General features: G+C 40.3%; 1 protein-coding gene across 1 annotated transcript; it reads right to left on the bottom strand.

The window, feature by feature from the left end:
- Positions 1 to 1811: 1811 nt before the first annotated feature.
- On the bottom strand, positions 1812 to 16527 carry LOC310957507 (procollagen galactosyltransferase 1-like). The gene is made up of 12 exons (XM_083928092.1): positions 16228 to 16527; positions 12494 to 12604; positions 12285 to 12402; positions 10221 to 10355; positions 8142 to 8346; positions 7929 to 8048; positions 6377 to 6453; positions 6186 to 6292; positions 5662 to 5794; positions 4715 to 4842; positions 3463 to 3669; positions 1812 to 3338 (listed from the first exon to the last, which is right to left on the bottom strand). Exons 1-12 carry the CDS (start codon positions 16443 to 16445, stop codon positions 3068 to 3070), a joined length of 1830 nt encoding a protein of 609 aa, XP_083784218.1. The 5' UTR covers positions 16446 to 16527; the 3' UTR covers positions 1812 to 3067.
- Positions 16528 to 17169: the final 642 nt, after the last annotated feature.

Raw genomic sequence — 17169 nt, 5'->3', positions numbered from 1 at the left:
ACTGTCACTCATTTACCCCTCCAGGCATTGTAATGATTCTTCTTGTTATCAAGGCGATTTGACAGCCGGGACACGGAGCTTCAAGGAAATGAACTGAGAACGTTGACAGCTCGAGTCAAGCCTGGTTCTAATAAACACAAGCAGGTCCTACTGTAGAAGAGTGGCTGCTGATCTGCAGAGGCACTTGCACAAACTTTCCTACCTGGGTTAATCTCAGAGAGGGGTGAGGTAAATATGGAGGTGGAGGGAGAAAGAAATCTAATAGGATTAGTCTGAGTCCCAGACATGTGCCAAAGACACACCATAAACCTACAGAGTGGACATGTGAGCGAACGCACATGCTAAAGCTCGTTAGCCATGACATTAAGCAGCATTGCTTTGTATGAGCGGCAATGCTGGTCCAGCTCTTCTGACAAGACCGGTATGTCACAACAGCTATTGGATGGATGGCTGTTCAGTTTGTTGAAGACCAGTGTAAAAGACAATAACTTTGGCAATTCTCTTCACAGGAGCGAATCTATGTTCCCGGGGTATGTTCCCCGCTTTGCACGTGACCGGGGATCATAGGACCTGCATTTAGGACCCGCCTTTCCCAAAAAAGGTCCTGTTCCCCAGTCTATTATTTTTTCCACAATCAGTGTCGAATTCCACGTCAAATAGGCCTATGTAGACCCTTACACTATCCCCTGACCCTGGCCGTAACCTCTAACCCTAACAAAATGCTGTTGTTTCCGAATAATGATGTGTGTCAAAAATGAGGTCCTCCATTGGGAATGAGCTTGACACTTTATTAACTTTAAATCTTGAAAAAAAAACACCTACAGAAAGCTGAGTGCCAACTGACTTAAACTGATCCCTTACAAAACCACTAATGGCTACTGTGATACAAAAACCCATTCAGCCATCAAACGCACACAGACACGGTTGAAAAACTCTGTGGCTTCCCTGATCACTTCTGAGCTGTGTCTCCCTCTTCTAACCTTGTGTGATTAAACACCCAGGTCTGCAGGTAACCCATAGCAACCATAGTGCCTCACCACTGACACCCACATTCATTCATACTCTCACACACACACACACACACACACACAAACACACAATGTACCTTCTCCTAACATCAGTATTTGACATTTTTAGATTTCTTGGACTTGTTCTATAGTTCTATATTTTTTTTCATTATCAACTTGTTTTTATAACTAGTATAATCATATTGTTCTCTCTTTAGGATTTTATTATTGTATTGTTTTTCACTTTTTGTTTTTAATGTACTATCGATTTGTTTTGGGTCTTTTTGTTAATACTTTAAGCTGCATTTCACATTAAGAAAGGTGCTTTATAAATAGAGTTTATCATTATTATCATTAAAGTATAATTTATCTAGCTCGTGCAATACTGTTTCTAATTGGTTGCAAATAACATGAAACTGCATAACTGTACAGCAGGGCCGTGTTTCACAGGTTAACAGTAAATAAGGGATTGTGTGTGTAAACAACAGTGAAGCAGGAAGAGTAATGGCAGTCTGCTGCAGTCCAAACTGACCATTATGCACTGGCAGGGCAGGCACACACCAGCAGGCACTACTTGAAAGGAATATCTCAACTCGGTTGTAGGATGTTCATGTCTGTGCTGAAATGCTGCTGTGCGCAAAAATAAAAAGAAGCAGTGCAGTTTTGATGTTTTAGCCAATTTAGCACTGGCTAAAAATCACCCACAATTTGTGCAGTGTCAGTACTTTGAACTGAGCTTTGAGGGACGGATGCTTGAGTATATCCCTTTATAGTTCAGATCAATTCAGTACAGAACACAACCAATCATTACAAAAGTTTTTATTCATTCTTTGGTTTAAAAAAAAAGACACACTTTGTAACCACAGGGGAAAGATAAAACAAAAAGTTCCTAAAAAATAATATTAAATGGATCTGTATTCATTTGTCTTTTTGATCTTCAACAAACAAAATGCAACAAAAGATGCGCATTAAAACGTGCGTAAAAACAGACACAACTGTGGGGGAAACACTGAACCATGCAAATAGCTTTGACAGCAAATAAGAGAAAAAACACTGATGCATTCAAAATATGTAAGATTATAAAGGTAACAACCTTATAAAACGTACTTAAATAACACACTGGCTAAACTAAAGAGCAAGTTGTTAGGCATCAGAAGAAGACAAACAAGAACGTGAAGACACAGCAGTGGTTCACAGTTCTTTGGCAGAAGTCATCACAGCCAAAAGACATTTATAGACCTTTTCAAAGAATTCCATTGCTAGGCAACAGTCTGGGTCCTTGTTAACTTCCTGCCAGCTGATGTCTTCCACATACACAGGAAATAAACTGGGACATCTTTAAAATGTCCTAATGTCTATAATAACGGGTGATCAGGGATTACAAGTTCCACATTGCTTCTTTTTAAGGGGTCAAAAGCCAAACAGGTTGGGAACCACTGAGAGTATAATACTGCATAGAAAAGGCAACATTTTAGTGATTGTGGTTTCTGCCTTGAGAGTTTAGAATTAAAAGAGATGTGACAAAATCGTTTAATATTTTAAGAGACTCTAACAAGCATACCCTCGCTTTCACATGTCATTAGGTGATGTGATGTGATGTGTTGTTGGGTGTGAAATGTGAGGGCTTAATAAAACATCTTCTTCCAAGTCGTTTCTTTTTCCTCTGGAAGACTTAATATATAATGTGTTATGAGATAAGTCTGGGTGAAATGTTACTTAAAACATGGAACTATTTTGCCAGGCTGTGGTCAAAGGATGTCTGTTGGATGCAATAAATAAAACAAAAGCTGCTAGCTGACTCTTCAAGAGTTAACTACACCTAACCTCATCTCTCAATAGAAAAATTAAAGATTGGAGAAAGAAATGATCAAGGAAAAGCCTTGTCCCTCACAAACCCTATGTCCATCTACTCTGTTTTCCCTCCCTCTTCTCCTGCTTTGTTATATTGTCTCCGTCTCATCCAATCCCCCCACTATCACAGCTTTGTTTTATCACCCTTGTCCTTATCTCTGTTAACCAGAGTTTTCTCTGTTTTTCCTCGTCACGTCCTCTCTTCTTCATCACAGCTCGTCCCGTGTGCTCCAGTTCTCCAGTTCAGACTGCAGTACGTCAGAATTCTGGGCCTCGAAGCTCAGCTCCCCCTGCTCCTGGGTTTTCCTCGACTTGGCTCGGTCCCAGTCGGTTTTGACGGTCTCGTTGTCCCAAACCACGGATGTTTCTGTATCACTGATGTAGCCCTCATCTCCTGTGTAATGGGTCGGATACACCAGAAGCGGCTCAGCAGAAAACGCATGCAGGTCCCGACTCTCAAAGTGTTCCATATACTCGGAACTGGTGAGTGAGAGGAGCGGGGGACGTGGTTAGATTAACAAGAGTGCTCACAGGACAGAATCAAAAAGAAGAGACAGATAAGAGGAACAGAGAGAAGATAAAGGGATTGATGGGTAACACTCACACTGGATGTTTGTCATACATGACAGGGAGGAACTCGTCGACAGGAAGCAGCTTGGTCAGAGGTTCAGCCCTGAGGAGCTTCTGGGCTCCTTGTAACGACAGCAGGTAGCCGAGTGTCCAGTAGGAGTAGTCTGCTTCCACCAGATTGTGGATGTTTGGTACAGACTTCTCTTGGTGGTCCACCTGCATCCGCTTCCGCCCGATATAACTGTATTCAGTATTTAAGGTAAGAGGGACAATCAATATCAAAAGCACTTAATTTGGAGCCCAGTTACGCCACCATTTATGACACACTGTAATCAATGCATTTAAACAGAATGAATGCATTCAGCACTATGGTTGCTGAATTCATCCAAGATTTACTTAAAATCCCAAACTGAAATGATTTAAACTGCTGAACATATTATAACAAATATTCATGTCGAGAATTCTAAGAAATTCTAAGGAATCTTGTGATTGGAGGTTTCTTATCAGGTTTTAGGTCAACAAAACTGACATTTTTTGAAGTTGCAGATTCAACTTCATCGTCATCTCCTCAATTCAAGCATGCCCCAAACAAAACAACAACGGCTGTGAAGATATATATTTCGAGAGGAGATAAGGTTAGGGTAAAGATATCAGGGTAAGCCAATCAGAGGCAGAGTATGGTGGCTCATGCCTTTGCCATCCTGGAAAAATGACTACCGTTAAGCGGAACGCCATGTTGCAACTCCACCTAGTCGTCAGCCCGAGTCACATTACAACAACATACAATCGCACCTTGGACATGATATGAAATAAATTGGTATTAAATATGTATAAATAAACAATCGGCTACTATTGTTTAACTTTTGTTTTATTTGTGAATTGGTCTACTGCCAAAGGAAAATAAGCTCATTATGCATGCTTAATATACATATATATATATATATATATATATATATATTTTTTTTTTTTTAATATATTCAATAAATATCCATATCTGTGTACAAAGGGTCTTAGACTTTGTATGAAAAATAAACAATGGATATTTTCTACTGGTACTTTTACTTTCGCAAAGCACTCCTCCTCATTTGCTATTCCATGACAGTCTCTGTGAATGTGAAAATGCTGTAGCAGCTCGGTCGTGTGATGAGAAGAGGCCCAATTCCCACAAGCGTTTTCAGCATGTGATCAGTGGTGTCTGAGATATCATGTGTGACAGATGGACAGATTTCACTGAAGGAGGACGATAATCCTCCATCATTTACTACATCTTGTTCTACATCACTCACATGAGATCCCAGTCCAGCTTGTGTGTCGTGACCTCCTGCAGCAGCAACTGGAGACGTCGCTTGAAGAACACCTCAAATCGAAGGTCGTCCTCGATGACAAGGGAGGTCTGCAGACCACGATCTACTATCTACACACAGATACACATGCACAGAAACACATACACGTCAATTGCAGTCAGTGCATTACAGCGCTGCTGAGATGATAGTGAGCTGGTTTAAACATTTGTATGATGGAAAAATAAATCCTTCATTGGTATCCAAACACATACTCTTACATTAAAATTAATATATACAATACAGTATGTATTATTATTTGACACCATTACTCACTGACTTTGGAAACATCTTGCATTCACTGAACTTGAAACCAAAAAGCTTGAGCATGAAATAAAACAAACAAAGAAAACTTGTCTTTTTAACAATTCAAATATAATTCTACTGAAAAACTAAAAAAGAGATAAATACATACACACACACATATATGTATATATATATCCCTGTACATAACAATAAAATATTTTTAAGAACAAATACAAAAAGGGTTAAAGTATAATATATTTTTTTAAAATAAAAATACATTTGATCAAAATAAATAAGATCAACTATGTTGTAGAGCACTGCCACCACCTACTTAAAAACTACCAAAAGTTTTCATAATTGTTGGAAGCCAAAATCTTAATTGAAAATATAATGTGTCTGATAAGCTGTTAAACTACACTGGACATGAAGAGTAACCAAGCTTCTTTTGGAAAAACCGTAAGTTGCTGGAAAACCTCCACAAAAAGCAGGACATTTATTGAACTAAAATAAAAACAAGCTCATTACTGTCACCAAGCTGCCTCTCCTCACACTGAGGAGCACACTGAGTTACTGTGTTTTTCAGTAGTAAACGTTATCTCCCATGCACAGGTAGACCCAGAGGCCAGAGGCCTGTCCAAGCCGCTCACCTCCTTCCAGATGTTGTAATGAGAGAGGAAACAACCCAGTTCGCCCTTGGTGAGAGGCCGACCATGATAAGGGTCTTTGTAACCCGGCAGCATCTTAATCCTCATAGACTCTATATCAGTCTTGTTCAGAGCTCTGAGGCAAAGAGAAGGGAGAAACAAAGAGCTTAGAGATGGAAACAATAAATGGGATGTGATTTGTGTGTGAAAATGGAAAGTGAGGGGTTAAAAACCCAATACAAATATAACACAAGTCATTCATGGTTTTCAATTTCTCATTTTTAGTTATGATGAAGGTGCAATTAAATGTGTAAAACATCCTACTGACTGGATAGCTTACATGGATATTCGATTATATTTTACTAAACTATGTGGTTGGATTAGTTTAATTGGCAGCATGCACCTGCTATTTTTCAACTGGTTGTTTGTCTCAGCTAAACCTCCTCACATCAATCTACACCGCATGTTGCAGAGGCACAAATCAGGGAGATGCAGGCAGTGGGGGAGGAAGAAGATGAGAAACGTACTTGCCATCCACAGCAGCAACAACCTTACAGCTGAGCTCCTGCTCATACAGACTTCTTAGCATTCGCTCACGACGGTCAGATCTCCGCACCAGATTTATCATAAACACCTGAGTGCACACAAATGCAAAACCTCACACGTATGCACGCTATTGTGTGTGTTTCTATGTGTGTATGCAATCGAGTGTGTGTACCTCATCAAAGCCCATCTTGTTAGGCTGCTTGGGCTGAAGAGACAGGATGCTGGAGGGCTCCAATGGAGGATTTTTCACTTTCAAAGAAAAAAAAGGGGGGGGACGTTGACAAAGAGAATGCCTAATGTGGTGGAACAGGGGTTCCCAAATTATGGTTCAAGGATGCTCAGGGGTCCTCAGGAGATTTCCAAAATTGATTTTACACATTGGATAATTGGTATTCATTATGTAGGTGTCACAGCCCAACCTACTGATGTTTTCTCAACTATGATGCACACAGTAATGCTGCACAATGGACTATGATGATGTGACAAAACAAAAGACAGCTTCAGTAGGACCCTTTCTTGACTCTGATTAAATGGAATATATTTATGGAGTTCTTGGTATGTACATTTTGGGAATCTATGAAATATAGATCTTCAGTCCCACGTAATCCATCATCATCGTATATACATCGTATATACTTTTAGTCCACAATCTGTGTCCTCTCCTGTTCTCTCCCAGATTGGATCCAGCACCTACTTTGTCACTTTCAAAAGCTGTAAATCAATTTTGTATAATATTCAATGTTATCTGCCCCGTCATTATTTTATTTTCCATTGAAGTTACTTTTAAATCGCTTGTTTGCCTATTTTGAATGCATTCATTCTTAAAGAAAGAGAGACAGACATCGATCACTCAGGTCACACAGTGGCACCTGAAGCCTGTGAGTTTTGTGCACTTGAGTTAACAATACTACGGATTGAATTAGGATAGCCTCAGCAACAAGTGGTAAAATGACAATCAGAAATGGTGAATTGAGTATGTAAGTCCCAACTTCTGCATGATATGTGTATGAATTATTTTCGGCACATTAGTACTGTAAGCCCCGTAACTAGTGGCCGTTTGTGCTGTGTGGTAAAATGATGATGGTCAATTATAATTCCTATCATGATCAGATGCGGCAATATTTTTCGGTGCGCTGCACATTGCATTGTTTTTTATGTCATTCTCATTTAGTTTCGGCAAAGCAGAAGGTGTTGTCTGTGTGTCAGGATCTGTGGTTTTGATGCATTCTGGGACTTTTTCTCTGTGTTCATGCACTTCCTCCTGTTGTTAATGTGAAGCACCGCTGTCAGTGTCTTAAACGGAAAAAAATGACTGTTAACATTTAGCAAGAGTAATTTTGTTGAGTAGCACAAGAAAAAGTTGTCTAATTGAGTATGTAGTTTTTAGGCAGGGGTACACAGTATATTGCATTGCTTTGGTAGAAGTTCATAATTCTATAACTCAATATAACTTTAGAACTTCAAGCTACTTAACGAAAACCTGCCTTGCTTTTTCATAATGTAAAGCAAAAAGCATTCAGCTCAGCTAAATGTAATTACAGAAAATCAAATAAATGCCAAAGCTGAAGAGCAGCACAACATGACATCAAGTTAAAGACATTGGAGTAGTCAAGTGTAATCACAGCCTAGTGTCTGTGTAAGTGCTACATCATCTTTTACAAAAAGTGTAGAATACAAAGGGATGATTGTGGTATTTGCCAGTGATCTTTGACCTCTTGACTCACCCATAATCTCAAGCTTAGTATGAACGAAGCTCTCCACCTCATCCTGCAGGGTACCATGGGAACGCGTCGGAACTGGGAAATACCCATAAGTCTCTTTGTTGCACACATACATTTGCACATCTGAGAAGAAAAACATTGTTACAAACACATACAAGGCATGCATACAACGACATTAAGCAGCTCAGATATCAAGTCTACCTCTGCTTGTCTTACCTGCCATGCGAGCTGAGTAGGCAAAGACGATGACATCATCCAGGGCCCAGCTGTACTCAGGGTGTGGTGGATAAAAAGCCAGCTGACGGGAGGCCTCTTTCTGTAGGTCGACTAGATAAGTGGAGTGGACCATCGGTACGGCAAAACAGCCACGACGCTCCTGCTTACGGATAGGCATGTAGGCTGGTGTACGCTTGTAGTAACCCTGTCGTGAGTGCACACAAACACTGTAATTTTACACACTACTTTCTTGTGTCCAACTTGTTTTCTAATTAGTTTTTCTAAATTACTTTGTCTCATTTTTCCAAAGAGTCTTAGCATTTCAATAGTATATTTAGCAGGAAAAATCAACACTGTACAATACTGTAATACACAGAAAAATGATATGTACATTTGTGTATTAATGTGTTATATGTACTGAAAGGAGATGTTGATAACTAAATGGATCATTTTGCATGTGATGACTTACAAGATGAATTAATGTTTAGAAGTTGTGTGTTTGACAGTTTCACTAAGAATGAAATCATCAGTTTTGATAAGCAAAAATGGTAATTGTGCAAATTGCAGACAGTTGTACTTTCTCTGTTGCATGCGTGAGCCAAAACGTGCAATTTGCATGATTGGGTGAGAAATTCAAATCTGTTGTGAACACCAAACTAATTGTTCAGAAATTTGAACTGTGAATACAAATCTGTGGGGCTACAAGGCTACATCTATGTCAGTTACAGGAAAAACCCATTTTGGACAAATGTACATGGATGGATGAGTATTACAAAACCTATTGTTCCCATATTTAGCCTAACAGATATCTCATCCGATATGGAAAATATTAACAATCACATATCTTCTGTAGTTAATACAGTAATTCTAATGGGAAAGCATCATATCCATATATGTCAGTGGAAAAACAGAAAGTCTCATTATATTGTGTTTATGAATGATGCTAAATGCTAAATATTATTTTCATACTTTTTAAAATTTTATTTTACATAGTTTAGATTAGTTACATTTGATTAGATATGTTATATGTGATGAAAGCGTTCTTGATTTGTAATATGAATGTTCTTGATTTAAATTCATTAAAACAATAACAAAATAAACAATTACAGGAAGAAGATCTACCTAAAACTCCATATATACATATATATATATTTGAGAAAGTCTTATCAGCAGCAAAAGCAGCAGTGGTATCTGGTAGACTGCAGTAAGGTGGAGCAAATTAAATATAATGTGCTGTGAGGCTGTCTGGGCGGCAGCCAAATAATATACTGATTTCACAAACCTTCTGCTTAATATTATGTTGTCTGAGCAGTAACGTTATGGTTCACCTTTGAGACAAATAATTTAATTTAATTCACAAAGTAGATTTACCAGGGCATTTGAAACCTGCCCAGTAATCTGACACAACACTTGAATACAATAAGAATATAAAAAACTAATCTCTACTAAGCCTTCAAATAGACTCATTCAGTGTTTCTAAAGTGACTTATTTGCACAAATGTGATTCCTTCATGCATAAGAAAAAATCATCAAGTGTAAAATTCCCTCTAGATCATATTGATGTGTTATGAAGGTGGCAGCTGATGCAATCTATTATTCAGCAGGACTGCATTGAAAGTGGCATTTTATTCACCATCAGTAACCCACAGAGTTAATACCAGGCTTTGTTGGATTTACATTATTTCTCCTAGATGTGAAAAATATGTTTTATAGAAACATTATGAGGGCTACACCTGATGAAAAACCTCTGTTGGCGCAGTTTATGTGTTAGACTAAAAGACAATGTGTTGTAATGTAACAATGTACATCAAAACGCTGTACTACAGTAATATGAAGCTCATAATTCCTAGTCCATCTGAATAATAGACTTTTAGGGACATGGACAGCATCTGATTGGATGTGGTGATTTTAAAGAGATCTTAACTATTTAGTGTTTTATCTGATTTCTCACAATTGTATTTCAAAATATTCTTATCCTAGAAGAATATTTATACCACACCCATATCAGACAGACAGACAGAGTTCAGCAGTTTAGAGCATTCAACTTGGTGGTTAACAGCATAAAAACCTGCGCAGTACCTGTGAAGTCATGCCGCACCAGAAGTTAGAGTACGCAGCTCTGGACTCCAGCATTGGCGCTACGATAGTCTTGTTCTCACTCATCAGTTTCCACAGCGTTTCCGTATTGGTGAGCAGGTTGTCACAGTCAGCCACCTGCAGACGTAAGAGAAGGGAACCATATTGAAAAGAATCCCGTACAAACATTCATGTGCGAGTGCAGACAATATGTCACCAATTCAATTTAGTCTTTAAATCTTATCTCTCTGAGATTTTCTCTGTGACTTGCATTTGTGCAGATTTAAAAACAAAATATTGCATAATGAGGTGTGTTGCTGTACTAAAGTAATGGAAGAGATTTGAAAGAGGGGTGGCGTTCAAATATAAGTTTAGTTGTATTTATATTAGTTATTAGTGAGTTTAACCAATTTAATTATTCTTTAGCAGTAAGAGTTAACTGAAGAATGAAGCCTTGTTACTATGGTTACTTGCATTTTCAACGACCAAGCCCCGACCACAGCGACTTCCTGGTTTATCCAATACTGAAGTGCCAAAAACTGCAGTTCTCAGAGTGTCCACTAGGAGTAGTTTGCGCAATAGAGCAGTTTCTCATTGACCCCCATGTTAAACAGGCCGTTTTCACACCATAATTAAACCTTTTTAGGGCCCGGTACAAAAAACCTTCTAGTCTGTATGTTTAGGTCATATCTCCATGGCAACACTGAGTGGGGTGGATTTTTTTGTACCAGGCTAGTTTTTATTTTATTGGAGGTTGACTTGAGTGACAGCTAGCCCTTGGCCCTCCCTTCTCCTCTGAGGCTAGTTGTCAGGATTAGCATGCTGACACCGTCATCTCGACCTGGACTGTGGTCATTCGTGTGGTGGTGTTCGATCAACTGTACCAACAGATGGTTTAAGAACACAACGTGTTAGCTCTGTTATGCTAATTAGATAGCCGCACCATGACTTGAACGCAGCCTACTATCAAGAATGGACCCCGACGGAGAGGCTAAGTCCATTTTTATACAGCCTATGATTTCTACAGAACATGCACTGATTAAGACATTGTTAAAATAGGAAGTACTGTATATTTTTTATTTTGTTACACCATTTGTCAAGGTCAATAATGAACTGTGAAGCATAAAATGTTTGTTTTTAAAAGTGTTGGGGTTGATTTTTATCACCACCTGTCAACCAGTCAGAAATTAGTTTTTCTATAGCCAAGAAAAAAAATATATGATCATATAGCGATGATTTTAGTTCTTTTTTTACAAAACTTTGTAAGGATTCCTTAAACTTGGTTATATAAGAACTGTGACCAAGATGTGTACTCAGCAGGATATTTTACAGCTGCAAGCAGCATGCACTGTTTTTAAAACGACCAACATGGCCAACATGGCCAACATGCAGGTCAGTACTGATGTATCTGGGAAAAGCTAATACAAACAAATATTGGTGGTTCAGGGGGTTGAGCGGGTGTTCGATCCCAGCTCCTCCAGTCCTCATGTAGAAGTGTCCTCCTTGCTCCCGAAATTGCTTTTGAAGGTTGTGTCTCGTATGTGAATGTGCTTCTGAATGATGAGATTAGACGCTGATGAGCAGATAACACCTTGAGTGGCAGCGTCTACCATCACTGTGTAATGTGTGCCACATTTACATAAACATTATACAGTGTGTGTGTTACAGTGTCAAAAACGCCTGGAGTGGTCTGAAGACTAAAAAATGACTCTATTAGTAGTTCATCATGTGTTTTGTAACCATTACATCAGGCCAGCCAGTTACAGTCAAAGTCTTGTACAAAAAGTAAAGTTTCAAATGTCAGTTTAAGAATGACCTCAGCAGTGACAGTATGTGGACAAATGCTATGGCTGAACAAAATGCACATTGACTGGATGCAGTCACACACAAGGGTTAAATGTTTAGGCATTGAAAAGTGTTCCCCTCCGAACATTGAACAGCAGTAGTTTGAAACACACCAGAGAACTGAACATCGTTCTGCAACCACAACTGCAGTTTGTCGACAATGCTTGTTTCAAATTCTGAGCTGTGAAAGTACATAATAAGAAGAAGCTTATTATAACGTACCAGCAGGTAATCAGCCCAGATCTCACGGGCGGTCTCCAGCGCTGCCTGACGGAGCTTCATTACATGTTCGTAACGTTGATTATTCCAGTGCTTAGGCCCCACCTCGTCTTCAAAGGCACTGAGACATGAACAGACAGACCCATTAGCTAATGTGCATCTCACACACACACAGACACACACACACAGACACACACACGCACACACAGTACCTGGGTTCATCTTGAGGTCTCCACTCCACATAGTGATAGTCATTCTGCACCTTCACCAGCCAGTCTCTCAGGACGGCTGTGGTGTTATCTATGTTGTGATCTGTCGCCACCCTATGGGAGAAGGAAAGAGAGCGACCGTGAGTGAATAGCACCCTGATCAGGAACACCAGCCGTCTAAGATATTCCTTTCAATGATTTGGCGTTAGGGCCGTTTCTGGGGATGAAATCTTGTGTCACTGTCTCAAATGTCCTATTCCAACAACGATATATAGTTTATTTTGTTTATATAAGCCATTATCAAAAATCAGCCTCCATGAGCTTATATAAGGGATGCACCGATGCAGCCATAAAATATTCCTTCCACTTAGTAGTAAGAAGTAATGTGAAGCTGCAACAATTAGGCAATTAGTTGTCTACAACTAAAATAATCGCAACCTAATTTGATAATTCATTTATTCGTTTTCAGTTTCATTTTTTTTTTAAGAAGAAATGTCCAAATTTTTTCTCACATTTTCCCGTCATTTTATAGGCCAAAACAACTAATCGATAAATCGAGAAAATAACCAACAGATTCATTGGTAATGGAAATATTGTTAGTTGCAGCCCTAGTCATACACTCATGTTACATTACACATAAAAGAAAGATCCCTAATCAGTTGCGTACATTGAGGGATACAGATTTTTAATTAGGGGGGGGGAAACACTAGTCAGTACTCAGCTCTTAGCAATAAAACCCACTCTGATCCTGATTCTGATTCTGATTAAGGTATTGCAATATGTGTTCTGATGAGTACTTCAGAAGAAGTCTGATCCAGTAATATGTATCCTGATATAGTGCATTATCTGGGATATTTAATTGGCAGGTTTACATATTAAATAACATAAAATGATAAACAGTTAGCAGTGGGTGATAGAAAATAATATGTTTTTCAAGGCCACATGTGATACGGACGGACCAGCTATCAAAATATACAACAGAGCAACTGGGATACAACACACACGGAGGGAAAGTGACTTCATTCTCTGCTCAGGATGCAATTACTCCAATAAATCTTTACATTGTATATCTGCTGCTGAATGAATGTTCTGAATGTTGAATACTGTCCCTTTAACATTGCATTAATTGCCGTCTCACTCCACAATTCATCATATCACCGGGAAAATAAGGGAGCATCCTAACGTTACACAACCATGTTTTCCAGTATAGCTGCAGAAGTAAAGTACATTATCTTCATCTGCTTCCTTTACAAATAAAATAAATCACCATGATGACAAATGGTTAAATTCATGGTAAAACTACAGAAAAAAAGCCAGATTTAGGAAAACTAACCGCTCAACCTACTATCGCCTTTGATCTACAGTGGACAGCAAGGAAGACTTGCTTCTCCTACGTAATATGGTGCGTTTGACGTGTGATGTTGAAAAATAGAGGTTTTTATAAGCGCTGCACAAAAGGGCCACTTCCGATTTCTGCCCATATGTTTTGTAAAACATAAAAAAAAACCTGCATTAACATTTCAAATGATCATTTTAGAGTAAGGTTAAATGTAAATGTAATAAAAAAAATGAACCTGCAAGTTGCACTTGTAATAATTAATGAAAAACATAATCAAGAGATTAATCAATAATGAAAATAATTGTTTATTGCAGCCCTATTTATAAAACAATTAGTTGATACATATGTGAAAATGTGGATTTTTGCAGCTTTAGGGCACCTTGAAAAAGAAATTTAAGATATAACTCGATATAACCAAATCCCAAAGGAAATTGCGTTTTTCTAATACTGACATTATCCGTCTCTACTATCGTCCTCTGAGGGTCTTGTTGTCATTAGAGCAGAGTTGCACAACACTAATGTCAGCCGTGGACAAAGAAGATCGCAGACAATAGAGGCTGACAAGGGGAGAGCCGGCATTCGTCTGCTGTCTGTGTTATCACAACAAATCTCAGTGTGTGTAAGGGAGGGGTAGACGAAACGAGGGAGAGAGAAGGAAAGAATGTGTAAATATGAGAGAAATGGATTCACTCCAAGCCCTGTCATGTACTGAGTGACAGTCGGCGTGCTGCAGGTGTTAGTTTCCCATCTGTCTGTGGCGTTTTAACACAGCCGTGCTGTCCCAGCAACTACATGTGACTCAGCAGTCCATCTTCTTCTTCTTCCTCCTCCTCTCCCTCTACCTTTCCCTCTCTGACTGCTGTGAAGTTTTCAATGAGCACAGATAAAGAATATAAAAAAAAAGCTTTCTGGAGAGGATTTATTTTGGATTGCTTGTTTGCAAGCAATAGAGCCGTGCCTAAAGGATAAGAGAGAGCTGGGAAAGCTGCAGAGAGGGATAAAAATGGAAGATTTATGGATTGATAATATCCATCCTGCGTGTCTCTGCAGAATACACACACTTCATTAGGCACTCTGAAAGCACATGTGTCTATATGTCGCTGCTTGCCAAGTGCTCCATCTTAACCTGTCGGGCTGATAACTGCAGGTATCGACAGGTGGCCAGCTAGCAGCTCAGTTTATGTCTCTCATGCTGCATTTCAAAACATTTTCTATCTGTTCTTCCACTGAGGGAAGAGATGTGCTGTAGATCAAAGCAACGGTGTGGAAAACTGAGCTCTGCTGCCACATGGGCATAGTTAGACGCAGGCACAGAGGCTGAGTTTGCTGGCTGGGATATGAAGGGAAAAACTAAACATCCAAGCGGGTCTGTTTAAACAGACACAGGGACACTTGTTTCCCTCATTCTAGCTCCCACTGAAAGAGTTTCCAACATTTACTCTTAGACCAGACACCACACAATCTATTCACACGGGCGAATGGTGTTTAATTATAATCTAAAATCAGTGGCAGAGTGGCATTAAACTCTGCTTGAGGCTGTTTCAAAGACATGTAATCTAACCAAGCAAGTCTGAATGCTGATGAAAAGATTAACTTAATCTTCAAAAACTGATCTACTGACAAGGGCTCCAAATGACAAGAGGAAGTAAGCATTGCTGGAGAAAAGAATCATCTGGAAGGGGGGCTGGGTGACGGAACAACAGGCTGCGAGGTTACAGAAGGTAAATCCCGAGGAGGCGTTCAATAAACAGCTTCACATACAGTTTGTATAACGTGCTTTTTCACGATTTTGACAGCAGAGGTGCCAATTTTAAAACATCTCTTCACAACAATACTGCTTTTGTTCCATGTCTGCAAAGACGAGATGTGGAAGGGGGAAGAGGAAGAGGGAGGGGGAAGAAAATGCGAGGGTGGGGTTGAGGAGAAGACGGAGGGGCGATGAGAGAGACGATCTGTGGCTGAATGGAACTTTTTCCACGGGCATGAGTGTGCTCGAGCAACCCGCCCTCCGTGCACCGCTGCCCGGGGCAAAGTCCCGACCGTACCCCGGCACGTGTACAGCCCATTTGTCATGTCACCGCTAATTATAATGTGTAATGCGCTCGTGCGTTACCCTACATTTTAATAACACAGCGGCCCCACCTGGTCAAAACTCCCAACCGCACGCGCAAACGCACGCACGCAGAGTTCCCCCTCTATGTGTTGTGTTCACGGGCTTGACGTGTCCCTGGCGCTACCGTCATTAATGGGCTCACGCCGACGATACATCCCTCTGTACTGCACTTTACCGCCAGTTCCATATTCTTAAAAAGTACTTTTGAAAGTTTTGACACGTTATATCCTAACACCCCGTGTATAACGGAAGCCTTTTTTAGGGTTTCACAGCGATGCCACTCACCACAGCGCAATTCGGTCCTTGGGGTAGTTGAGGCGCTCGATGGCTCCGAGAAACAGCGGTAGAGAGTGCGCCGAGTTGCGGCAGACCACCGTGACGACGACCCGGGGGGCGAGGAGCGGAGACTCGGGGCTCCAGCGCTCCTCGGGGAAATACCCCCGGCTCGGGCCCGGCAGGAGAACGAACAGCAGGGCAGACAGCAGTGAGGTGACCCGGGGCATGGCAGGGGGAGAGAAACACGCTGGTGACGCGGCGGACAGAGAAGGGCACGGAGCGGTGTGGAGGCTGAGGGTCCCGCTGTTGTGTTACGCCGACGGAGGAACTATGGCGGAGGAGCTGGCTGAATTAAAGGGCAGGTCTGAACTGGTTTGAGGGGAACTCGGTGTTCTCAAAAGTCAGTCGCAGGCCCTCATCTCTGTGCCTCGTGTAGATTGTTAAAATGAATCATATCAGGGAGTTTCTGTCCGGTGTGTGTTTGGGATTGTATTTTATATAAATAACGTAATTTATCCTATAAGACCAATAAGTCTTCCCAAGCTTGCCTCTGCGATATGAAGTCCTCCCCTTTAAGGACAGATCCAGCTGTCGGACTCAGATACAAGGCAACATGGGCGTGTCCGTGTGTGCAAAATACTGCGGGCCACAGGCTACTGTACATCAGGCTGGAGGATACGTTAACCCAGAAAGTGATGATACTTTACAGCAGTGAATCACAATCTTTTGTATGCAGGTTTTTTTTAGAAAAAAAATATCTGCAGGTTGGGAACCATTGCATTTATCGTCTTTGAGGGGAGATGGACGATTCACTCACATGGGTTGCATGCATGGGTGCAGATCCTGGGGCATATCCCCCCAATTCTCCCCAGTGAAATTACCCTAAATTATACAAAATTGAACAAATGTGTCTTCTGACTTCCTGTTCTCCACATCTAAAAGGAAATTATT

Source organism: Echiichthys vipera, assembly GCF_963691815.1.
Source record: "Echiichthys vipera genome assembly, chromosome: 2".
In the NCBI taxonomy this organism is placed as follows: Eukaryota; Metazoa; Chordata; class Actinopteri; order Perciformes; family Trachinidae; genus Echiichthys; species Echiichthys vipera.
Note: the sequence above shows the minus strand (reverse complement) of the source record. Positions and strands in the feature narration are given on the sequence as shown.

Bases quoted from the DNA above. Each gene is read 5' to 3' on its own strand.
- LOC310957507 (XM_083928092.1), bottom strand. From the start codon at position 16,445: ATGCCCCGGGTCACCTCACTGCTGTCTGCCCTGCTGTTCGTTCTCCTG. The intron at 12,403-12,493 runs GTACTGTGTGTG...TTCATGTCTCAG, and splicing joins AGACCTCAAGATGAACCCAG to TGCCTTTGAAGACGAGGTGG. The intron at 6,293-6,376 runs GTACACACACTC...GTGTGCACTCAG, and splicing joins ACAAGATGGGCTTTGATGAG to GTGTTTATGATAAATCTGGT.